At 47.4% G+C, this 24,970-nt stretch overlaps 7 protein-coding genes across 7 annotated transcripts; 3 read left to right on the top strand and 4 right to left on the bottom strand.

Annotated features, from left to right (window-relative positions):
* Positions 1–657: 657 nt before the first annotated feature.
* Positions 658–6,280, top strand: FSST1_012301 (bifunctional urea carboxylase/allophanate hydrolase; the record flags this gene model as incomplete). Its single annotated transcript, XM_083235512.1, has 2 exons — positions 658–6,093; positions 6,152–6,280. The coding sequence occupies 2 exons, from the start codon at positions 658–660 to the stop codon at positions 6,278–6,280; spliced, it is 5,565 nt and encodes a 1,854-aa protein (XP_083081997.1).
* A 350-nt stretch (positions 6,281–6,630) lies between these two features.
* On the bottom strand, positions 6,631–6,963 carry FSST1_012300 (uncharacterized protein; the record flags this gene model as incomplete). Its single annotated transcript, XM_083235511.1, has 2 exons — positions 6,631–6,822; positions 6,874–6,963. The coding sequence occupies 2 exons, from the start codon at positions 6,961–6,963 to the stop codon at positions 6,631–6,633; spliced, it is 282 nt and encodes a 93-aa protein (XP_083081996.1).
* Positions 6,964–7,077: 114 nt separating this feature from the next.
* Positions 7,078–8,102, bottom strand: FSST1_012299 (uncharacterized protein; the record flags this gene model as incomplete). Its single annotated transcript, XM_083235510.1, has 5 exons — positions 7,078–7,169; positions 7,299–7,326; positions 7,379–7,453; positions 7,511–7,697; positions 7,948–8,102. 5 exons carry the CDS (start codon positions 8,100–8,102, stop codon positions 7,078–7,080), a joined length of 537 nt encoding a protein of 178 aa, XP_083081995.1.
* Positions 8,103–10,722: 2,620 nt separating this feature from the next.
* FSST1_012298 (uncharacterized protein) lies at positions 10,723–10,959 on the top strand (the record flags this gene model as incomplete). The annotated part of the gene is made up of 1 exon (XM_083235509.1): positions 10,723–10,959. The coding sequence occupies one exon, from the start codon at positions 10,723–10,725 to the stop codon at positions 10,957–10,959; it is 237 nt and encodes a 78-aa protein (XP_083081994.1).
* An 810-nt stretch (positions 10,960–11,769) lies between these two features.
* Positions 11,770–13,011, bottom strand: FSST1_012297 (uncharacterized protein; the record flags this gene model as incomplete). Its single annotated transcript, XM_083235507.1, has 1 exon — positions 11,770–13,011. The coding sequence occupies one exon, from the start codon at positions 13,009–13,011 to the stop codon at positions 11,770–11,772; it is 1,242 nt and encodes a 413-aa protein (XP_083081993.1).
* A 3,036-nt stretch (positions 13,012–16,047) lies between these two features.
* On the bottom strand, positions 16,048–18,193 carry FSST1_012296 (ATP-binding cassette Fe/S cluster precursor transporter ATM1; the record flags this gene model as incomplete). Its single annotated transcript, XM_083235506.1, has 2 exons — positions 16,048–16,121; positions 16,171–18,193. The coding sequence occupies 2 exons, from the start codon at positions 18,191–18,193 to the stop codon at positions 16,048–16,050; spliced, it is 2,097 nt and encodes a 698-aa protein (XP_083081992.1).
* Positions 18,194–20,252: 2,059 nt separating this feature from the next.
* Positions 20,253–22,011, top strand: FSST1_012295 (cytochrome P450; the record flags this gene model as incomplete). The annotated part of the gene is made up of 2 exons (XM_083235505.1): positions 20,253–21,753; positions 21,803–22,011. The coding sequence occupies 2 exons, from the start codon at positions 20,253–20,255 to the stop codon at positions 22,009–22,011; spliced, it is 1,710 nt and encodes a 569-aa protein (XP_083081991.1).
* Positions 22,012–24,970: the final 2,959 nt, after the last annotated feature.

Genomic DNA, 24,970 nt, shown 5'->3' with positions numbered 1-24,970 from the left:
CTAGAGCACAAGGTCCTCTGATGCCCAGTTATATGCCTCTTACATGATAGGTCGATTGGAATCCTTCTTATCGTGGATTATCAAAAGACATCTCTAATTATCTCATGGAATGTATCAAGTTCGGTAAATGAAGAATTGGCTTACGAGGCGTTTATTCCCGCGCATAATAGCCAAACACAACGTAGTAGAAAAGACCGACTTATAAACGGTTTAGACCCGGCGATAGCTAGCGGGACTTTTCACTCATGGACTCTCGTTCCTCATGACTTATTCATCGTCTCCTTCCTCCATACGTGATTCAGACGACCAGGACTTGCCTTCACTGTCCAGACATATTTGTCTTCCATAGCCTGGTTCACGAGGGTTTGTTCCAATACTTATCAATCTTACCTACCTACACAATATGAACCCATTTCGCTTCTTGATTCGCCCAACCAAGCAAGTGCATATATCGCCGGACTTCAAATCAAATTGAGACGTATTGGACATTACATTCAGTTATATCTAATTCGGTCTGCCAAGCACCGTATAACCTTGTATCGACTGAGACATTGCCTTTGGCGGCATACCATTCTGTACGTTTCCGTCAGACGTCAATACAGCTAGACAAGCTTCACAGTGATATCAAACTTATTCCCCGTCCTGCCTTAATTTACCATGGCTGCAAATTTCGAACATACTGCTAGAGGGACTGATCCGCCAGCTCCTCTGACAATACCTCAGTGGAAGGCTGCCCAGGTCACGGCAGGTGGCCTCGAACGGCTTTTGTATATCGTCAAATCTGAGGGAGAAGCGAACTCTACTACTCATGCCTGGATCTCGTTAGCAACCTCAGAGCAAATCAAATTGCAGTGGGCGAACCTCGAAATACTTGGTCCACAGCCCACGTCACTTCCCTTATACGGCGTTCCGTTTGCCGTAAAAGACAACATTGACGCTGAAGGTTTCGTTACAACGGCAGCATGTCCAACATTTCGTTCTACCCCAGCCGTCTCAGATGCAACGGTTGTCGCCAAACTCAAAGCAGCTGGCGCAATCCTGATTGGAAAAACGAATCTTGACCAGTTCGCTACTGGACTTGTCGGAACCCGGTCACCTTATGGTACTGTTCCAAACTCGTTCGATCCTACCCGGGTCAGTGGTGGTTCTAGTTCTGGCAGTGCCGTCGTTGTTGCCCGTGGTATTGTACCCTTTTCACTTGGCACCGACACAGCTGGTTCCGGTCGAGTCCCAGCTGGATTAAACAACATCGTGGGCTTGAAACCAACTCGGGGTGCGATAAGTACCCACGGGGTTCTTCCTGCTTGCAGGACTCTTGATTGTATCTCCATCTTCAGTCTCAATGTCGCTGATGGGGAAACCATACTATCCATTGCCGAAGGGCATGATACCAGCGATGTATACTCGAGATCCCGCCCTAACCCGAGTAGTACCTCATTTCATGGATTTGGAGGCTCGGCTAATTTACTAAAACCACAGTTGGCGATTTGTGATTCTCCGAACTGGTTCAATCATGATGATCAACATACAGCATACGAAAAGTCTCTGGCAAAAGCAGAAGCTCTAGGCTGGTCCCTTGTCCCGATGGACTTCGAGTTCCTGTTCCAACTTGCACGGTTGCTGTATGACGGCCCGTGGGTTGCCGAGAGATACGAAGCCATTCGCGACTTTATAGAGGCGTGCTCTCCAGAAGACATGGACCCTGTTGTGCGAAACATCATTGTCAGAGCTAAATCCCTTTCCGCGGCGGATGTTTTCCGAGGTGAATACCTCCGTAAAGAACTTACACATAAAGTTGAACGCGCACTCGCCGATTTCGACGGTCTGCTTGTGCCAACTTCCCCAATATTTCCCACTCTGGACAAAGTCCATAAGAGCCCAGTGGAAGAGAACTCCATTCTGGGTACATATACCAACTTTGTCAACTTCCTCGACTGGTCTGCACTCGCCATCCCTGCTGGGTTTCGATCGGACGAGCTTCCGTTTGGTGTGACTCTCATTTCGAATCGTTGGAAGGAGCATTGCCTTTTTTCTTGGGCTAGGGTGTGGTTAGGTGAAGAGAAAAGATACTTGGGCGCAACTGGTGTTACAGCCCAGGAACCTCAGACCCTGGTACCTTCAGCTTGCCTAGACCTCATTCCTCTGGCCACCTTTGGTTCTCGGCTCTCTGGCTCTCCGCTCAACAAAGATCTTGTATCGTGTGGTGGAAAGTTTTGGAAGAGGGAGAGAACTTCCTCTTCATATCGTCTTTACGAATTGAGTACGCCGCAAGGCGTGAAGGAGCTTGGGTTGAAACAAGTGGCCGCCAACGATGGTGCAGAGATAGAGATTGAAGTCTGGCATCTCCCCAAATCTTCCCTCGTTGACTTCATTCTGAGGATTCCCTATCCTCTTGCGTTCGGCTCGATCGAGCTCAGCGATGGATTTTGGGTTCGGGGTTTCATTTTGGACCCTTGTGGCGTTGACAGCGCTATCGATATTACCAAACATGACAACTGGAGCGCAAGTCATGTATCATTGGAGACGCAGATAAAGTCGTTTTCGTTATCGGATGCCAACACAAATCGTTCTATCTCGACAATCCTCGTCGCCAATCGTGGTGAGATTGCGGTCCGAATTATCAAGACGATACACAGTATGGGTCTTCGGGCTGTTGCCATCTACTCTGATTCGGATGCGGATGCTGCCCACGTTAGCAAAGCTCATCTTGCTCTTAAGCTTCATGGGTCTTCGGTCTCTGACACGTACCTAAATATAAAACAAATACTGGAACTGGCTGTACAGTCGTCTGTCGATGCCATTATCCCGGGCTATGGCTTCCTCTCTGAAAATGCAGAGTTTGCTGCCGCTGTTGAAGATAGAGGCATGATCTGGATTGGTCCAACCCCACAACAGATGGCTGACCTTGGGCTCAAGCATCTCGCTCGCTCAATCGCAACCAAGGCTGGTGTTCCTGTCATTCCCGGTTGCGAGAGATTGCTCAGCTCCCTCCCCGAAGCCATTCTGGAAAGTAACAAGATTGGGTTTCCACTCATGCTGAAGAGTACCGCTGGAGGTGGTGGTATCGGTCTGAGTTACTGTGAAGACGTCGAAAGTCTATCAGCAACATTTGAGAGCGCCCAACGGCAAGCTGTTGCAAACTTCGGTCACGGGGGAGTGTTTCTTGAACGATATATCGCGCGAGCGCGGCATGTTGAAGTCCAAATTATTGGGGACGGCACTGGTCGTGTAATCTCAGCAGGGGAACGGGATTGCTCGCTACAACGCCGACACCAGAAGGTTATCGAGGAGAGCTCTGTGAGTTTCATCCAGAACAATGTCTTATTGGAGATGAGGGAATCTGCCATTCGTCTTGCGTCTTCAGTCAGGTATCGAAACGTTGGTACAGTCGAGTTCATGTATGACCTTGGAACGAACCAGTATTATTTTCTGGAAGTCAACACTCGATTGCAGGTCGAACATCCTGTGACCGAATTAGTAACTGGCTTAGATGTAGTTGAATGCATGATCAACATTGCAAAGAGGAATGCAACTCAGCTGTTCGAAACAAGCTCTCAGACCACAGGAGCGTCTATCGAGGTCCGTGTATACGCCGAGAGCCCTCTTCAAAACTTCCGCCCTTGCTCCGGTTGTATCACAGCGCTCGAGTTTCCCCCTGGCCTTCGGGTCGATACTTGGGTCCAAGTCGGCACTGGGATCACCACTTCCTTTGATCCATTGATAGCGAAGCTTATCTCGTTCGGTTCGGACCGTGACGAAGCTACCGATAACATGCTCAAAGGTCTCGCAGCTACTCGTGTAGAAGGTGTCCAAACCAACCTTGAGTATCTGTGTCAAGTCGTGTCATCTTCAATGTTCAGATCCGGCCAGTACACCACCAAGTCTCTAGATACTTTCTGGTACAGATCCTCCTCTCTCGAAGTCCTCGAGCCGGGTGCCTTGACCACAATTCAGGACTATCCTGGTCGCACCGGGTATTGGAATATTGGTGTTCCTCCTAGCGGCCCAATGGATTCTGTCTCGTTTCGACTAGCAAATCGAGTAGTGGGTAATCCTCCCAGCGCTGCCGGTCTTGAATGCACTATCAAAGGACCGACTCTCAAGTTCCATTGCGATACTGTCGTTACAGTTTCTGGTGGTGCTTCTCCTGTTACAGTCGACGGCGAACCCGTTCCTCAGAACCAAGCCCTGTGCATCGATGCATATCAGATTCTGAGTATAGGAACGGTCGAGAAGGGCCATCGTGTCTATCTTGCGATTCGGGGAGGAATCGATGTTCCAGTCGTGATGGGCAGTCGATCAACTTTTGAATTGGGTAAACTGGGGGGGTTTGAGGGCCGCAAACTTCAGCAGCGTGACATTCTTTCAATTGGTGTTAACGAACATCGGCATTCCACGTCCCCAATCCCCATTTCAGTTTTGTCTGACCCTCCCTGGGCATGCGACCCACAGAAACACCCTCGGGGGGTATATGAGAGGGAAGCAAAGCAGCCCGGCGCAACGGGCTCGTGGGCCACAAAAGGATCTTGGGTTGTAAGAGTTATCCCCGGTCCTCATGGTTCTCCCGACTGCTTCTCACCAGAGAGTACCAAGTCTCTGTACTTGAGCGACTGGAAAGTCCACCACAACAGCAACCGTCTTGGTGTTCGTCTCACTGGTCCCCAGCCTGAATGGTCACGCAAGACTGGCGGAAAGGCTGGCTTGCACCCTTCAAATATACACGATGCCCCTTACTCCATCGGTAGTGTCAGCTTCACAGGAGACGAAGCTGTTGTTTTGGGCTGTGATGGTCCTAGTCTCGGCGGCTTCGTGGTATTTTGTGTCGTGTGCTCCACAGACTTGTGGAAGATAGGGCAGGTTCGACCGGGCGATACAATTCGTTTCGTTCCTATCGAAGTTGGATTTGCTATTGAGTTGAAGAAGCAACTTGACCAAGCCATTGAGACTCTGTCCCCTCTTCCGGTCTTCGAAGGAGCGCTTCCTGATGGAAACTCAGTGGCACAGATATTAGAAACCATCCCGTCTGTCGTCGGTGTCATTGAGCACGATGGTGAAGTAATATCCGCACGCCAAGCTGGAGACCATGCTTTCCTGTTGGAATTTGGGAATGGTTCGATATTCAATCTTCGCCACAACTTTGCAATCTTTGCTTTCTGCGAGAGTCATCGGAAAGAGTCCATCGCCGGGGTTGTAGAACTTACCCCAGGAATGTTCAGTCTCCACGTCATCTATGGCCAAGGCCTTTCTCCGTCCCTCATACTGTCGCGTCTTCGGGAGCGTATGTGCTCGTACACAGTCTCATCCAAGATCTCTTCGAGGCAAATACGCTTCCCTATCGTTTTCGACGATAGTGTCAACCACGCAGCCATCGAACGATACACAGCGACGATCCGAAGTGATGCTCCCTGGCTTCCGAGCAACATAGACTTCCTAGAGAGATTGAATGGTATCAAAGACTTGAAAAAGGTCCTGACTGATGCAGAATTCATTGTTCTCGGCCTCGGAGACGTGTTCATGGGTTCCCCGTGCGCAATTCCTCTGGACCCGCGCCACCGTTTGTTTGGAACAAAGTACAATCCATCGCGCTCTTTCACGCCTCGTGGCGCTGTTGGCGTCGGTGGGCAGTACATGTGTATCTATGCCACAGATTCGCCTGGTGGTTACCAGCTCGTCGGACGCACAGTCGAGATCTGGGACTCCAGTCTTGTAGATGCTAAAGGCAACAATGCTTGGTTCTTCCGCCACTTTGATCGTATTTCCTTTTATCCTGTTAGCGAAGATGTTCTCAAGCACACACCGGGGTCCGATCTTGTTCAAATTATGGACGGTGCTTTTGACTTGCTAGAGTACGAGGCGTGGCTTGAGGAGAACAGAGAGGACATTTCGGTCATCGCATCTCGGCAAGAAAAGGCCATTTCTAGCGCATCGTTCTTGGAAGAGCTACTTCTGCCTTACCAAGTCGATTCTACTCCAAACAGCCAGAATCTCGGCCTTTCGGATGTCTCAGGTGAGCGAGTCAAGGCGACGATGCCCGGGCGTTGTTACAACGTGACGGTGAAGGAAGGCCAGACTGTTGAGAAGGGAGAAATCATTGTGAGTCTCTTTTCAAAACATCGGATATGAAGATTGCTTATTACTGACCTGTTTGAAGTTGTGTGTTGAGTCCAGCAAGATGGAAGTGGAAATTTGTAGCCCCATCGGTGGGAAATGTTTGGCGGTGATGGTGAAAGCGGGCGATCTTATCCTTGCGGGAGATGACTTGATCATCGTTGAACTATGATAGCAGGACTTGAGAGATCTGGTCATAGCTACTGTGAATCATAAGAGACGAAATTAGTAGGCCAGTTTATGATACTTGGGCCATAATCTTAGGCCATTTATTGTTTGTGGTCTAAAGATCACAGGTCATCGTTTCTGATACTTAGTCACTGAGAAGCATCATGTTTTGGTGTCAAGTGTTTGATTGGTTTCTAAGTATATATGAATAGGTAATGTCCAGTCTTCAACTTCCAGTCCATCCTAAACCTTTCCACCTCCACCTCCCGTGGACTCCGGAACCGGTCGTGAAAGGGCGCGTATTCGTTCAAGCTTATAATCGCAGGAATGCCCATCTTACCATGAACCAGAGATTCATAACAAGACGGCCAGCCCAGCAATTATAAACTTGAACGAAACGGGCCCTTCCACGCCCGGGACCAGGGGTCCACAATGGGAGAGAACTTGAACGGTCCCTCGCCAAGTAGGCCATTCATGTTGCCCACATGGGTCCTCGGGAACTGCGTTCATTCCATCCACAGTTCGAGGATCCAAGTCCCCCTTTGCCTGGATGAACAGTTAGTATTTTAATGGGAAGTTTCATGAAGGATAACTTACGTACTGAGGAGTCCATTGGTCGCTTGTATCGTGTGGACGCTCATCGGCGGGACCGGTGTCAATACGATAGACGTCGAAAGGGCCGTCCATCGTACGGGATGTTGAAATCCAAAAGAGAGGCGTAGGCATTCCGCACTTTGCTACCATCCCAACATTCTCAAGGTCATCTTGTCAATGTTGGGATGGTAGCAAAGTGCGGAATGCCTACGCCTCTCCTCCCACCGACCCGCTGATGACATGAGAAGGAACCTGTTGAAGGTAACCGACCCGATGTCCGGAGTCTTCTCGTGAGAATCCTATCTGTTCAAAATGTGGTCAGAGAAATGTTCAAGTCATGGTGCTGGAAGTGCATTCACAAGAGGAGATGGAAAGGAACTTACCTTGCAAAGGTACACGTGAGACCCGTCGGTCTCAACGTGATGCACCAAAGATCATTCCTCCGGATTGGAGATCCTGATTATATGTTAGAATGGACTCGAGATGTAGTATAGGTGTCAATAATTACCTCCATAAACGCCTGTACCTCCTCAATGTCGGGAGTGGGAGTGTCACAGAGCTCAAGTCGGCGAGAAATGCCCCTCTATATAAAGGTTAGTCAGGAAGCGGTGATGGAAAGAAAAGATGGAAAAGAACTAACCGTGTAAGCTTGCTCGAACACATCATGAACGTCGATGATGCCGCGGAGGTCCTCGAAGCAAACGTACACGTGAGACCCGTCGGTCTCAACGTGACGTGCACCAAAGAAGGACATGCCTTGTGATGTACTCATCCTCCGGCTCTGGAGTAGGAGTATCGCAGAGCTCCAGTCTGTGGGAAATATCCCTCTATAGGGGATAAGTCAGAAGGTGATGAAGGAAAAACAAGATGAAAAGAAACTAACATTATAAGCTTGAACGAAACGCACGTGGCCGAGTGGTTGAACGAACTAATTAGCCGTTAGCATCTTACAATAGACTTAGTATAGTGAGAACTTACATCAATGATGTACTCTGCTTTGACGAAATTGATAAAGGCATAGCCAATACTATCTAATAGTTAGTCAAGACCTTATAAGTGATCGGCGAATATACTTACTTGCAGTTATTGGCAAAGTCGATTCTCAGGTACATAAAATCGTACTTCCCGTAAGAGGAAGCATCAACAATACGCTTCAGGAGCGGCTGGCCAACCTTGTTCGGGATGTTTCGGAGCATGTCCGAAACCAAGAAGGCAAAGGACCAGTGGCCCATCTGTGCAACGTTGTCAGGAGAGCTCAGACTACTGCACAGGAAGTGCGGTTAGAATAAAGAAACAAAAAGAAACTAACATTATAAGCATGAACGAAACGCGACAATACGAAATTGATGTAACGAGCAACGAACTCGTAGATCTTCAAGTGATAAAGAAGTCTATCACCGGGATGGGCTAGATCCCGGTGGTGATAATGATGATGAATAAAGATATTTGATAATAATGATGTTGATGAGGAGGAGGAGGAGGAGTGGTAGGGTAGGGGGAGTGGATGGTTTGTAGGTGTTGAGGTATGAAGAAGGAAGAAGAAGAGAGAGACAGAGATTTGGAGGAGGAGAGAGGATATAGTAGGCAAAAAGTGGGGGCAGTTTTGCAGTGATTGTGTGTGCAATGGCCGAGTAACAAGGAGGGCTAGCTGACAGAAACCCTGACGCGTTGCCATGGACGCGGAGGGCGAGGAGGGCGAGAGACCGAACCAATGGGATCTGCATCGAAGATTCTAGATGCGAGTGTTTGTTGGAGATTGGATGCATGGATATCTGATTCACGGTTGTGATGTGGTGGTGGTGTTGCCTTGCTTGACGGCCAGACTGATCCGTTCCCCTGAATCGAGCCACAATGATATTGCTCGACAACCACAATTCCCAACCAAGAAGTAATTGATGTTGTAGCATTATTGACATGATTCAAACGTTCATAGAGTTCGTTTATTGTAGAATTGAAACTATAGTTAATACAACATTAAATCATAGATGCTCTGTCCATTATACATGGACACCCCAAACACTCATTAGTTTTTCAACATGCATCACTATTTGCACTCTCTTGTGTTGTTCCAAGTGTCTACCCACGATGCAGTTTACTTGGTGTTGTACTTGGCACTATTGAGGCATTCGTTGTATCAAAATACCTGGTGGACGCAGATGCGGCTCAAGCTGCCCCCGTTGAAAATCTCAGGGCAGCCACCACAACAATTAAAAATGACATTCCAGATATGCTTCGGAAGCTAAAAATCGACTCATCATTCTAAAAATGGTGATCGATTTTTCCTAGTGTTCTGGTTCGCAAGATCACAGCTGAGTGTCCGGAGCGGTCGTTGGTATAACGTCCATCCACCCCCACACTCCACCAAAGATACCCACCAACTCCCCTGGTCTGACAGCTGTCACTCCCCGTAGATCGATCCATGACTTGCAGAATCTCTCTGCACCCCTCGCTTGACAGGGGTGGAGGATCGACCGGCAGCTAGGAGGAGCGCGGAGGAGCTCAGAGCGGCAGATCAGCCAGAGGTTCACCGCCCTGGCCAGTCCGTCTATATAATACTCTTGCTCTCTCCCACCACCGGCTTTTTTCTTTTTCTTTCCTCATTCATGGACTGATTTCACCGGTGGTCCTTTGGAGATCAAAAAGTCCAAAGGACTGCGACGCATGTTGTCCCCTTTTATGGACTTCTGTGTTACCTGCCTTCTCGCCAGGCAGGCGGCTACCCAATTTTTGATTTCAAACCCCCTTTTTTTCATTGAGATCTTGGCCTTGTGCCGGGACTTGAAGAAGAAACTGCTCTGTGATACTTGTGATCTGTGGGTGTCGACCCGTCTTGGTGGGCTGGATCTAGTGGGGTGTTACGCTTGTTGACATTGCGATGGAGCAATGTGGTCTTTTTCAACGTGTGCTAAAGCATGTATTCTTTCCTCATATTATGTTGATTTTATTTTAGTTTTTATCCTATTGTAGTCAAGTCACGTATCTTGTGATGATCTTGTAGCATCCCATCCAGTGTGGGTACGGATGTTTGGTATTCTTTTCCCCCCTAGCGTTCATAGCACAGTCCAGAATCCCGATACAAGCGACAATCGTAGTATTTGACTGGCCAGAATTCGTCACGATAGCAAATCTTGGTGTTTCCACTCGACACGCCTCGCAATTCCTGGCAGTTGTTGCCCCCAGCTCCGCCATGGCTTCGCATGTCACTCCTTGATATTATTGCTACTAGACACTAATGACAAGTTTCGAATATTTTGTTTCTTTCGTTTCGGTCGTGTTTATTATTGTTCGTCGTTTTTCGTTCGCATCGTAATTCGAAGGTGGCACCGTCCGAGATGGTTCATAGCCCATGCGTTGTAGAATACAAACATACTCTTTATAATTATGATGCACATAATAATACATATTAAATTTAGTACATTCTCGAGTATTTCGTCCTGTAGAGCGTCGAACATCGTGCAGTCGTTTTAGATGTTTTCATTTCAGAGGGGCAGTTCTGGTGCTTCTGCGCGCGTTGACAGCTACCAAGGCTCCAGCAACATTCTCTGCTTTTCTGTTTTCTTCCCTCTCACCTTTTTAAACCAACACCAAAATACTGTATCGTTTTGATTTCTTTGTTACGCTCGTTTCGAACATATTTCTGTCTCTACTGTTCTCATCAGAATATCTGTTCGAGTTAGTTCTCCCATCTTGTTCGCATTCTGAACACTGAACAGTGCATTCTAACACCATCATTTGTTCTCAGTCTACACTCATTTTATCCTACAGTCTCTACCGGAACAATCTATGTTATTTACTCCAGTCCCTATCACAACGTTCGACCTCGAAATCAATATCCGCTATCCAACTGTCGCCATGTCTATCAGAATACTACTCCTCGTTGAGGAGGGTCGTGAAATCACCATGCATCTGGGAGGTTTCGAGGCCGTTATCGTCTACTGTATCTTGCTTGTCATCGCGCAACGCTGGGTCAAAACCATAGACTATCAAGAGGGTTGCGTCGTTCACAATGTCTGGCTCTATGGGCCCCAAGAAAGAACCCGACATCGTATTCCTACCGCAAGGATGCTTCACATTGGTCCTCGATTCTAATTCTCGTCGAATTCTCGTCAACCACCACCATTTTGACCGCTGACAGAAGCTGATATCGTTGGCCGGGGGTTTCGCAAGACTCTGTCATACCAGAGTCCTGCACCGCGCGGTGCTTCCAGATAGTTTTCCTTGCGACTTGAGGATGATTGAGTATTTGGAAGACTTCGTCGAAGTCATTGGATGCAGAGTTGTATCACTTTGCAAAATCGATTTTGGAGGACATGGCCATGTCTCCCTAGTAAGTACATTCTACAGCTTGTTCTATGGACAGTACAACTTACAAGGCTATTGTTCCGATCAGTCAGGATTCCCTCCACTTTCTTGGACCTGCGAGAGGATCGTCCCTGCAGTACAATCCTTAATTTGTATCCTCGCATTTATCTGGTACGTCGCGAGCAACAATAGATTCCATCACCTTATCCCTAACCGTATCCTAGGCCTTCTCTGCATCTTGAAGGGTGCAGAGCACATCTTGGCTCGTGGTGGACAAACACTCTTCCACTAAACTAACAGACGGACTCGAAACGAGTCAGGGCCAATCTTTTTTGTTATGTATCGCCGTCAAAGGGACAATCTCCACGGACTATTGTCAATGAAATTATGGCTTGATCTATTATGTACGGATTTGGAACGGGATAAGTAGCTGCTTAATTCTTATCAAGAATCAGACTCTGTTCTTCTATACAATATCGCTCGCTGTCCAATGTTTCCTTCCCAGTTCAGTCTGATCGTCTAAATGGCATAAATCGTTTCCAAGGTGGTATATGCATCTCCTCTTACAGTCATCCCCCAAGATAGCACTCTGCTAACCTATTGACTCTCTTTAGATTCTACGAGACCCTCCAGAAGCTCAGAAGCTTTATCCGCACCCCCAAGCTCGTTTAGTTCGTCGCCCAAGCGTCCCGCTCTCTCGACATATCCTTTATTGCATAATATCGCTCTCGCAGCCTTTCGAACCTGATCAGCCGAAGGCGTGTCTGTCTTCAAGTCGATGCCTGCCCCAGCCCAGTCGACACGGGCCGATGTGTCCTTCTTGTCCTCCGATTGTCCCGCACATATCAGGGGTACCTTATGGGAAAGCGCTTGCGTTATACTTCCATATCCGCCATTGGTGATGAGAAGACAGAGCTGCGGTAGGAAGAGGTGGTATGGAATCCACTTGACGTATCGTACGTTTGGTAGGTCTCCCACTCTGGATGTTACCTCTTCTACGTGAGGGGTCGCCACGACCAAAAGGAGTTGAGGATCGTTGGAGAGAGCCTCGATGGCTGGGATGATCAACGATGTAGGATCCATGGCCAGTGTTCCTTGTGTGATGCCGACAACACGAGGGTGAGCAACGATTTCGTCCCATTGAGGAGGCAGTTGGACATAGTCAGTCTGGATCTGGGTAACTGTCGGTCCAACGAATTTGGTGTGCTTCCTTTGCTCTTCTGGCTTGGGGAGCAGCTTGAACTCCAATGACGGAGACGACGCTTGAATGTGAAGAAAGGGGCTATAGGTGAAGGACTCGACGGGGTCGCCAAACGGCAAGTTCTCCAGCCCCAGCACTTGTCTTTGCGCATTTATCACGGGCCTCAGCAGAAATGGTAAGAGAATCCATTGGCTGATGAGATGATGCAGGTAATTCCAGATCAACCAGAGCAACGATGTCAAAGGGCTCTCTCCTGACACAGCCTGCGGCGCTCCCCAGCTCGACATGTACATTGGGATCACCCCGAGAGTCACATAGGCCGGGATCTCGCCCAAATCGTACAAAGCCCTCGCTCCGTATGGCATCACATCGACGAGCAGCAGATCTGGTTTGAAGCCGCCCCGCAATACCCGACGATAATCGCTCACTTGAGCGAGTAGTCGAATCTCCAGACGATGGTACATCTTGTCGAGGATGCCAGTCTCGTTGTTTTTGATTAGGGGCTCATCGACAATGGCAATAGCTTCTGTTGCGACAAAGGTGGCACCCACTGCTCGAACGCGGACTTCATTGTCGGCGCTGGTAAGCCATACTACTTGATGGCCTCGACGAATGAGGGATTGCGCCACAGCTTGCATTGGGTATGCATGGCCGGCTGGGAAATGAGAATGGAGAAGTATTTTCATAATTTATATAATAACAAATGTTGGACGACGTAGAGATTGTGTAATGTTGAGTCTGTAATTGGGGGTCTCTTGGTGAGGTGTTGCTTGCTTACATGGCATCTTTTAGTGACAGTGCACTCTCTACTACGTGGGGCCAGAAGAACATGGGGTAAATAGTAGCCGGAGTCCTGTCTAATTTTGGAGTAAATTGATGAACTAATTGGACGTTCAGAAGGATCTTGCCAACAGTTGATCATTAGGTCAGTTCAAAATCAAGTTTGAGGAAACTGATCCCTGTTTCTTTAGAGTTAGACTTAAGGTTCTGATACAGGATATTCAACACCTCTGAAACTACCCTATACTGTGCTACCTGTACTGGCTGAAGATCTATTACGATGTAGTCTATTCATGACTCGTATTTCCCAAATACAATTATTCAGATTACAAAATCTATTAAATATCTAATATTCTATAAGTTAAACTGAGTTGAACAACATGGTCTGTTCAATATGTTGTGGTTTTTGAGAACAACATTGAATTTCCGGAACACCGAGAAAAGACCCGTTTTGACGGCCTCAATTTCCTTTCATCCTTGACAACCATAAAGCGGGTAAAAGGACAACAACAAAGATAATGGGGTTTCATTACTGTGATGAATGTTGCAGGATGGTCACTTTAATCATCGTTCTGATGAGAATATCACCCGTTTGAGCATACAGATTATTTGGTTTATGCCTCTAGAAGTGGTCTTCTCTGAGGAAACCCAAGCTCTCTTCCACATTAAACATCTACAAAAGTTGGATCTACGGCAACCACCACGAAACATCAACACCGCTTTATTCTACTCTACCCAAGATTATTTCACTATTTACTCTCATACGTCCTTCCTATTTCTATTAACCGCCCCATACTTTACCCCGGCATCTCGCCGAAATATCTCCTTGTTCCCCTCCAGTGGCTTCGGCAACAGCCTTACGCGACGAACCAGTATGACGTGTGAAGTCCAGGGTCCGGGTCTGGAGTCCGCACTGAGTGCTCCTCTAATGTGTGTTGACACCGTGTTTACGGGGTTGACTCGTGTCAAGTTACCGTTAGTCTAGTCACTAGCATTACCGTTGAAAGTAATGGCGCTTACTGACCTTGGCCGCATAGACACGGAGCACAGGGGAGGACCGCCGCGGCGAAGTACGGTTGACGCACATCCAATACGAGACCGTTGATTTATTAGAGCGGTGTTCATGATCACTGCGACTGTACCGTAATGTAAGTAGCCTTGGACAAGTCAGTCGAGATCATACTGATCAGTGCCCAGTAATCAACAATGATCCGCAAATTGGATGGCCTAGCAAAGAGGGCAAGAAAAAATCTACAGGAACGTTTAAGGAAGTATCAACCACGTCCGCAGTTTCTTAACGACTACTATCGAGCAAGACCTCCTCGGAAAGCACAGCCTAGCGACCGAAGACGCTGGGGAGAGGATCAGGAGGCAATGCCCAGGAACAGATATGCCGACTCAACACTGGTCGGTTTACTTATATCTCAGCACCCTTCGTCGGCAAAGTCAGATTGGGTCCGAGAGACTGTGTAAGAAGAAGATACGAATGGTCAGCATCTTTCAGGAACAAGCAAGGAATTGCCCCAATGGGGCTAGCAGTGACAGCGAAAGGAAGCTCCCTTTGCCAAAGACAAGACAAGTTTGCTTAATCAAAGGGTCTAAATACTGATGCTGATCCGCTGCCATTAGACACATATACTTTGAACTGTCCGTTGTCGCCACTGAGCATTATCCCAGCCTTCCGTCAACTACCCCCAAGATGGGAGCGATGCTGATCAGCCTCTACCCAGGAGCGCCCGTGGTTCTTACGGAATACAGAAACTGTACGCTTAGGCCGCTGTTCACACTAAGACTCGACTACTAGCACATCAAAGCGACGCAGGGACATCTACAAGACGTAGAGATATCCTTTTGGTGATCTCCCCACCAGAAACTTCAGCTTGAACGCAATCGGCCTTTAAGCATCAACCAAAGATTTAAAATTGTAGAATTACCAAGCTAGGTTTGTGGCAAGCCTTGGGTCTTCTCGCTGACTCTGTTAGTAAACCGTGCTACTACATGACTGCCACCAAGCTCCTCCCATGCTAATATTCTAGTAACCTCTTCTTCTGGACTATTTGACAGGCGAGACTTTCCTCCACCTAGCCCAAAGCTGATTAGGGAGCCATGACTAGTATTGGGTGTGGAAGTTAAACCGCCTCCTCTCAACGCTACCTCCCGGTCAACATCCAGCCAGGTTACAAGCACTTGGTCAAAGAAGGGAGCCAGTTGCTGTAGGCCATTCCGCATCTATGCATTCGCATTTCTATCATAGACACCAGATAAGGTCTCCTCTGGTAGCTAGTTGTGATACACTGGCAGCAGGAGCGCGTGGTTTGTTCGACAATACCATGTGGACGTTTTTAAGTTGGATGTATTTCGCCGGTCGAGGGCTTCTTGAGCTGCTCTAAGGTGTCTTATTTGTCACCCTGAACCCGTCAAGTACAAATCTTCCTAGCAATACCGTGCGCTAACGTCAGATTAAACAGGACTCCAATATGCGATCAAGACGAACAAAGCGCCAATCTTGGCACCCCCGAGGCACGAGTTCTTATCGTTGACCCCTATCCAACACCCGCCTTCCAGAGTCATGCTTCAGCCGAACCAGACGATGTCCCGTTTTAACGTAGCAGAGGAGCTTGACCACATCGTCGCAAACAGTAGGGTTGACTATAGCCCATGATATGGTAAACAAGTAGTCTTTTGTTATTGAAAGCTTTCTTCTTTTCCTGATCTCGACCACAAGGTAACTCTACGTCATCCCAAGAAATACGACAGTATTCATGCGTGCTTTTGTTCTCCATCCCCAAAGATAGACATTGCACGATAATAATGTTTAAGATTCTTTGATATCTACCACGTCAGTAGCCAGTCAAGACGCCGTCCTTCTATAGCCATAATAAATACTCTTTTTCTTAGTCCTTCTTTTGTTCATCATTCTCTTCCTCATTCTTCTCCTTTCCATCTTCTCCAAACATCGTCTCCTGGGCTGAAGGAAGGTTAGCATAAGAAATCTTGGTCGGGGCGTATTTACTTACCACTCCACAACTCAGCATAAACGCCATCACGGTCAATCAACTCCCGGTGTGTACCCATCTCCGCCACATGGCCCTCCTTGAGGACAATAATAAGATCCGAATCAAAAATAGTACGCAGACGATGAGCGACAAAGACGCTTGTTCGTCCCTTTTCGCGAAGAATGCTGTTGATGTTCATCATGAGAGCTTGCTCGGTGTGGGTGTCCAAAGCACTGGTTGCCTCGTCGAAGAACAGCAGAGGAGGGTCCTTGAGTAGAATACGGCTGACAGCAAGGCGCTGCTTCTCACCACCAGAAATCATGAGTCCTCGCTCACCGACCTTAGTCTCGTAACCTTCAGGGAAAGACTGGATGGTGTTGTGGACATGGGCACGCTTGGCAACAGCAACGACTTCGTCATGAGTAGCATTGATGGATCCGTATCGGATGTTGTGCTCAACTGTATCGTTGAATAGAGGAGTATCCTGGGGAACAACACCGATAGAGCGACGCAGAGACTCGACGTTAACATCACGAATATCTTGGTCGTCAATCAAGACTCGACCACTCTGAACATCATAAGATCGGAACAAGAGGCGCAACAGAGTAGACTTTCCACATCCACTGGGACCGACAACAGCGACCTTTTTGCCAGCAGGGATGGTCAAGGACAAATCACGGAGAATAGGGCGGCTAGGATGGTAAGCAAAGTTAACGTTCTCAAACTTAATCTCGCCACCCTTGGAGAGAACCAAAGGCTTCGCATCGACCTTCTCTTTAATGTTGGTGTTGACTTTTTGGAGGTTGAACAGAGTCTCCATATCCAGTAGAGACTGTCGAAGCTCACGGTAGACGGATCCAAGGAAGTTGAGAGGGACTGAAAGTTGGAAAACAAGCTGGTTAACCATGACAAGGTCGCCGACCGTCAAAGTACCCTCAGCCACACCGCTGGCGGCAAGGTACATCATACCGGTGAGCGCCGACGAGAAGATGATGTTTTGTCCAGTGTTGAGAAAAGCCAGAGATGTCGCAACCTTGATGGAGTTCTTCTCATACTGTCCAAGAGCCTTGTCGTATCTCGCAACCTCGAATTTCTCGTTGTTGAAGTACTTGACAGCCTCGTAGTTGATGAGCGAGTCCACAGCCACAGTAGAAGCCTTGTTGTCCGCCGCATTGGCTTGTCTTCGGAACTTTGTTCGCCATGCAGTAGTCCAGATAGTAAATGCCGTGTAGCTAACCATTGTCAAAACGGTGAGAGCAGCAAATTTGGCGCCGTAGTTGTAAGTGAGAATTCCGCAAACCATGCTGATTTCAAGCGCAGTTGGCATGACATGAAAAACCATACTGGATAGAATAAAGCTGATTCCCTTGGTACCGCGATCGAGAGCCCTTGTCAACCCGCCGGTTTGCTTGGAGAGGTGGAATGTGAGATCGAGTCGCAAAAGATGATCAAAGACATTGCAAGCGACTTTACGAATAGCGTTCTGGGCGACGGAAGCAAAAACAGCGTTTCGAACTTCCTGGAATACTGTCGCGCCAATTCGAGATGCGCCATATGCTAGGATCATGGCTCCAGCAACCGTCGTCGCAGTACCTCCAGCAGCAGCAACATCGATGTTCATTGAATCAACAATGCTCTTGAAGTAGAATGGAACTTGAACATTGAGGACTTTGGCACCAATCAACAGGGAAACAGCAAGACTGACTCGGAGCTTGGTGCCCCAATCATCCTTGGGCCACAGATAGCGAGTCATCTCTTTCATGATAGCCCAGTCAGCCTTGCGCTGCTCCGGAGCAGACTTTTCGACCGTCACAAGAGGATCATTTTGTTTCGTGGGTTGCTTCTTTGCGGGAAACACGGCGGATGGCTTCGTAGTCGTGGATTTCGAGTCTGTGGGTGCCCGAGGTTGTTCGCGACGCGGGGCAGAGGTCCAGAAGGTCTGTGTTAGACCAGGTCTCTGGTGAGAGGCCGTGGATAGTCGGTAGAGCGCTGGGTTGTACCGGGGACATGCCCTCGATGAACGCTGCAGCAATTGAGGGATCATGTTGGCTTTTGGGCTCAACGCGAGCTCATCATGGGATGTCTTGGGGTTGGTGGGATGGCGGGGAGCTGTAGACAACAGAGAAGAGGGACAACAAGGTACCGGAGCTGCCAGGAACCTGCCCTTGGGAGGGAATGTCTGGCTGCAGTCCGGTAGGTTAATGTAGTTGACCAAAAAGGTGTCTGGCAACCTAAAGGGTTCATAATAAGCAATAGGGTAGACTAATGATGAAGCTCACATAATGTCCTACCTAAATGATGCAACCAATTGAGGCCTGAGGCAACAAATGATGATCAGGGGTGTGTCTATGGTGGCATTGCAAAACTATCAATCAAGTGAATACAACTAATATTGTGTAGACCTTTGGAATATATGTTGAACATTGTTTTCATGACTAGATACATTTTTAATATATATAAAAACTGATTGAAGTACGTAAAGATAGAGATTTGATGTCAGTGTTATAGGCTACAGCATACTAAGCCTACCTCTATACTCAAGCTGCCTTGGTATCTATCTAGTAGATACTGAGATTCAAGACAAGATAATAAAATATAACGATAGGATAACAAAAAAAATATAAAAAATATAAAAAATATATATAAAAAAAAGATAAAAAAAAAGATAAAAAAAAGCAATAACAACATGCAAGAGTCCACTTGAACTTCTTGTAAAGGGCTCAGTTTCTCTAACCCTGCAAAGTATGCAGGGTTCGGATATCATCATTGCGCTGCTGTAGTATGTACTTTTCATCGCTGTTATCCCACACGAATACAAGAGTTCAGTTGAACTTTCGCATTAGATATAAGTTGTATGGGCTCAGTGTCTCCAAACTCGCATAATATGCAGTCTAGATACCATCATTGCTGGTAGTGGTGTACAAAGTGATGGGTAAATCCTTATCCGCTGCTGCACTCAACGAATGTACGAGAGTGAACAAGTCTCGTACGCAGGATGTAAGTTAACAGGTCCATACCCTTTGGTGCGCCGGGAGGTGAATGCAAGCGTACCAACGAGTGAGGGCTCAGATCCCCTAAACCTACGGAGAGTGCAGTGCTTAGATATCATCATTGCGCTGCGTACTTTCATGGTTTCTGTTTCCCCCTGGTGCCCAAATAATCTCCTCACCGTAGGTACAAAGGGGAGACATCGAAGTTGACTTGGAATGTTGTGGGAAAGTTGGCAGGTTTTATACTCGTGTTATGCAGGCCTTTTCTTCACACAGCAAGCCCTGACTCTACAAATATTCCAAGATACACTTTCGATAGACAACGCTGAGTCAACATTAATCAACAGATAAGAGGAGGCCTCCAGGGTAGAATCGTGAACACTGTTTGAGGCTCAGGTACGATATCAGCGTAAAGTTTACCCCGTTACCGAGTGATCAAGTTCATTTGACGAAAATACAGTTTCCTTCATATCTATGAGTCAAATGTGAGCAACAATCTCTCAGAAACGCATGATCTAAGGTTCAGATTAAAGATAGAGAGTTGACATAACTCTCCAATGACTCAACTTCTAAAGCATTCTTTGGGTATTTTTTCTGGTTAGCCCTATACCATACGTGACCTTGATCAACTATATTTTGGCTACCAGCAACAGGAAATGGATTGTATTAGCCTTTCTTTGACATATACATTCACTTTGATACTCAATTTGGCTGTAATTGTTCCCCGAAGAGAGAGGGGCATCTACATGGCAGTTGACATCGCGGAGATACTATGTGGAAGCAACTTCTTAGGCAGGATATGTTTGATCAATTTAATTATGGTGAGATATTTCTTGTGTTTTTCCAACTTGAAGTTCCCGTTTATATTCCATCAGAATATGAATAGTTCAATGCCAAACCCATAGTGTAGAGCTGCACCAACCACTGTAACACTCCAGCTAGCACAGCCTTACAACGTACGCCAGTCAGCATAGGGCGGGTCTGGTCCATACAAGCTCGAGCTTTGCACTTGAACAACAAAATTGACAGATTACCTCAGCTTCATCACATACTTCATCCATATATTTCCAACATAAATCATTTCTATAGCTATTTCACTTACTGAAGCCCATCATGGACAGCCTCGAGGCTCTCCGGGCTTACCTCGATGAGAACCTCATTCCCCACGCCCAACGCTATCCCCTACAAGCCATCCTCGTCACAACAATAGTCCTCTTCATCACAACGAGACTCTTCACTGGCAGTCCTTCGTCAGTCAGAAAAGATGGATCAAAGACGCCTCCCCTTGCACCTTTCTGGATCCCTCTCTTTGGCCACGCTCCACGCATCTTTCTCAGTCCTTCTACAGCCTTGACGCGCTTCAGAAATCGATATGGCCAGGGTGTATTCTCTATTCGACTATTCCAGAGTATTCACTCTTTTGTCTTTCGTCCTTCTCTCGCTGCTCGTCTACTTGAGCAGCCAGAATTCGTTGCTGACAAGGAGTTTATCGCGAGGCACATTATGTTGACCAATTTTGGTCTCTCCAAGAAGGACCTAGCAGCTTATGACAAAGCTTCTGCTGAAGTTCGTCAGGTTACCAAGGAGTATCTGAGCGGTTCTCACTTGGATGATCTAGCCAAAGCTACCCTTCGAGATCTAGATGACAACGCTGCCGATGTAATCTCCTTCAACAGCTATTCTACCGACCAGATGGACTGGGAGAGACTGGCCAATGCTGAGCTTTTGGAGGACATCAAAGACGAAAACGTCATGGCTGTCGACTTTTTCGAGCTGATCAAGACCTTCATCGCCAGAACTGCCACAATCTCTGTCTTTGGTACAGACTTTGTCGAGATCTATCCCGACATCTGGCCTCATCTTTGGATCTTCAACAATGCATTCCACTCTTTGGCCATGGGTGTTCCTGTGTGGGCTCCTTTCCCCAGCTCCCAACGAGCTAGAATCGCTCTTGGAAGATTGCTCACCTTTATGAGAGAGTTTCACGACGAGTTGGAAAAGTTTCTCAGCGATGAAGAGCCCGGACAGAAATGGCAAGACTTCCATACAATCAGCCCTCTTGTCCGCGCCAGAACCGAAGTTTATCGAAAGCACGGCTTGTCTTCTAATGTACGGGCTGCATTCGACGTTGCCCTTCTCTGGAGCACGACTGTCCAAACTACTTCGCTCGTCTCATGGTCTCTGTTCGAATTGTATCAGGATCCCGTTCTTCTATCGCAAATCCGCGAACAAATCAGTCCACATGTCCAGATTGTTCAGCCCAATCACGATTTCGGAGGCGCCGTCTGGATTCCTCCTCAAATCAAGAAGCTCGAATTGGAAGGACTATTGTCCAAATGTCCTTTACTGGAAGGCGTGTACCTCGAGACACTGAGGCTCTATGGTGGAGGATGGTCTGCAAGGTATTTGAAGGAGGATATCACGCTCAAGGACAAGGAGGATAGTTTCGTCCTGAAGAAGGGAACGTTTGCTCATGTCATCAACGATATTCACCACTCTGATCCCAGAAGCTTTACCGACGCCAAGGTTTGGCAGGCTGGACGATATTTTGAGGACACCGACAAGAAGGGGGTCAAGACACAAAAGGTCAATCCGTACACTGTCCAACCATCAGGTATGTTCGTTTTCCTTCACCGACATCAAGTGCTAACAACCTGTTTTAGATGGAACATTGACCATGTGCGACGACTCGGCATTCACCTTGAGAAAGGTCCTCATGTATGTGTCGGTCTTTATTTCGCTCTACGATCTTGAGCCCGCAGGAAGTGAAAGATGGCCTTCGCCATCTATTGTTAAGGGTGTGGCTTCAGCACAGCCATGGAGGTCGGTTAGGTTATGGGTTAAGAGACGGACGCCTCCGAAAGACAATTGAGTCACTCAAGGCGAAGCAATAGGTGTACGATACGAGAACATTCTGATCTAATAAGATACATTTTGTCGGTTGTTCAAAGAGCTCCGGTATCAATTCGACCTTTCACCAAAACTATATCCAGATACCAAGGCCTCAAGTTTTCCGTATCCACAGCCTCCAGACTACTCATGTCTTCTCACCCACTGAAACCAATCTCACTCACTCGATGTCACTCAACCGGTTTCATGATCCCAGCCCACCAAGTGAGCCCTAGTGGGGCATAGTTCCAACCGTGTCTAGCAAAAAATATCCACAACATCAAAAAGATATCTCGGAGAGAATCTCTCCCCCGGGAAGGCTCGAACTTCCGATCTCCCGATTGTCTGCAAGTAACAGTCGGACGCTTTAGCCAACTAAGCCACAGGGGATGAGTTGATTTGATGATGGCCGCTGTCAAGTAGAGGTCTATGTTGATGTGCGTGATTTTTCACGACACTCGGGTGGTAAGACTGGCGATTGTAGCTAAAGCATTCGATACATCAAGTTGTCAAGAGGCAGAGTGAAGACCTAGCGAATAGTGGTGAAGTTCTATACAGTGGCAGCAGTCTTGAGGCAGATGTTATGAACATTGAGCCAACCAGCCTAAACAGACTTGTTGCAATCAAGCTGACCTAATATTCTTTCAAAGGTAGCTTTAATTGAATACTAGTCCAATGAGTCTTTAACTAAGTATGCATCTATTTATTAAAAGTTATGCGCTTGTGCTATGAATGCAGGTTGTCCACATATGGTAACTCCTCTAAATAACTCGAGAATAAAACCTCATAATCAAGGAAAGAGAAGAGCCTATAGTTACCTCCAGCCCTTTACTGGTATATAGCATGTAACAGAGCGAGCTACTTCAAGAATCAACAACTCAATGGCAGTCATAAGGAGAAAGGCAAGGCAAAAAGTCAGGTATGGAACTAAAGTGAGTAAAAGATCAGACTGGCAAAAGGTAACTCCCCCGGGAAGGCTCGAACTTCCGATCTCCCGATTGTCTATTCAATAACAGTCGGACGCTTTAGCCAACTAAGCCACAGGGGATGCTGTAGTTGCTGTTAAAATGCGAATCTCTAACAAGGCTCCTGTATCCTTGACAGTCGATTTTGCGAGCGTTGGAAACAAAAAGCATAGCTCTATCCTGGTTACATTAAAGAATTGGTAAGATATTTCGCAATTGTATCGAGTCTGTAGGCAAATAGAGGAGTGGTATCGTCCAATTCTGCAGGCAAAGCATGCTGGCTTCAAGCTTTGCCTCCAACACTTCGTTTCGGTGTCGACTACCCTGCACCTTTTTTGCTTTAATGCCGACATCGCTTTACCATGATGGCCATCCCTCAAAGTAGAATGCCTTGGGCTGTGAAAACCTAGCCTTTGTTTTCAGTTTCATAATAATATTTTTTAAATTCTGACATTCTTACCTGATGACTATCAGTGGAAACTTTTGAATCCTTCTCAGTGGCTGTGTTTATGGAAGGATGCGATCATCATTAATAGCGGCGGATGTGGCAGTCTTCTGGAAAAGTTCAGTGGACCTGCATGTAGAGTGCTCGGAGTTATTTCATCTGGAGAACTTCAATGATAATTTCGTCATTTCTGCAGTATCACGACGATCGCTTGCCCGAAATTGAGGAGACGTGATCAAAAAGATATGCACGGGGCCGAATATCTCGGCTCCGGGGCTTCTGTAGATTATGTTCGGGCTGTGTAGAGGCTGAGTCGTGAGGGTCTCGTAGAATTGTCATTTGTTGCCTTTGGTTTGATAACTCTATGAGATTAGCGGTCTGTCTTCTTCTGCCTTGTGGAGTAGAAAGCCTCGACTTTGAGGCCCAGTTACTTCTTACTGGGACGACCAATATTTCAATATCTGATCAGCCAATAGCTTGCTGATTTGCCCTCCTAGGTGGCAAGATGGATTGAGGCACTGTTGCAATGTCCAACACGCGATAGTTTAACAAGGCTGAGAAGCATTCTAGAACTCTGCCGATCCCAACAACATCATTGCTCGGCAGACAGCTCCCGGTCATTTCCAGATCCAGATAGAGCTTATGCATGGCTGACCATCAGTCGTGTCATATCATCTCGGCATACAGTATGGTACAGTACAGTACCCAAGTCAAAAGCCACGACCAACAATGACAAGTGGACATTTGTGAATTGACAAGAGGCAGTGCACTCAGGCACTCCAACAGGTCACATGTCCTCTAACCAATGACATAACATGTCTGCCATAACCCTGGAGCTCTGCTTTGTGTGAGAAGTATAATGCGCTCGAGTCCTCATTGGTCGAGATTATGCAGTAGCTCTGCCGAGTCTCCGTGAGCAACAAGTCCAAGGGTCATGGAAGCCAACTGCAATCGGGCGAAAAGACAGCTGCTAGCCAAAGTATCGTGACCCTTCCGGCGCCGTTACCGCCAAATAGGCTGAGTTGTACATACTATTTGCCTCTAGGTCCTGACCTAGTGCACCATCCCTGTGAAGCTTTCAATGGTGCCAGCGGTAATACGAGACGAGAAGAATCAAGAGACTGCGAGGCAGAAAAGCTGTAGTATCGCGATTCTGTCGAAGCCGCTAGAGTGCTCAGTGTTGTAACGCAGATGCTACACTGCTTGGCCAGCGCGCATCGTTACCGGGTTCGCGACATACCGAGCGACCAAAAGGCTTGGCCATATCATGGACTCGAGCTAAGCCGTGCTATTCCCACAGAAAGTGGTTGATGCTTAGCGAGGTAAGTTTGGTTGTAGACTCGTAGTGACAAAGATATGGGTACCAATCGAGGGTGCGAGTACGCGTTAGACAAGTCGCTGATCTGATACTTCATGTTGTGTCGTGTTGGCCGTATTTCCGTGGATTGGAAGTTTATCACAAAACCACTTTCTCGTGCAGATGCTTAGCGGCAAACCCAAGCCTTGCGCCCTGCAAGTCCCTGGTCTTTGTG

This window comes from Fusarium sambucinum, chromosome III, assembly GCF_050947815.1.
Source record: "Fusarium sambucinum isolate potato_lamoka chromosome III, whole genome shotgun sequence".
Taxonomy (NCBI): domain Eukaryota; kingdom Fungi; phylum Ascomycota; class Sordariomycetes; order Hypocreales; family Nectriaceae; genus Fusarium; species Fusarium sambucinum.
This window is presented reverse-complemented; position numbering and strand designations above follow the sequence as displayed.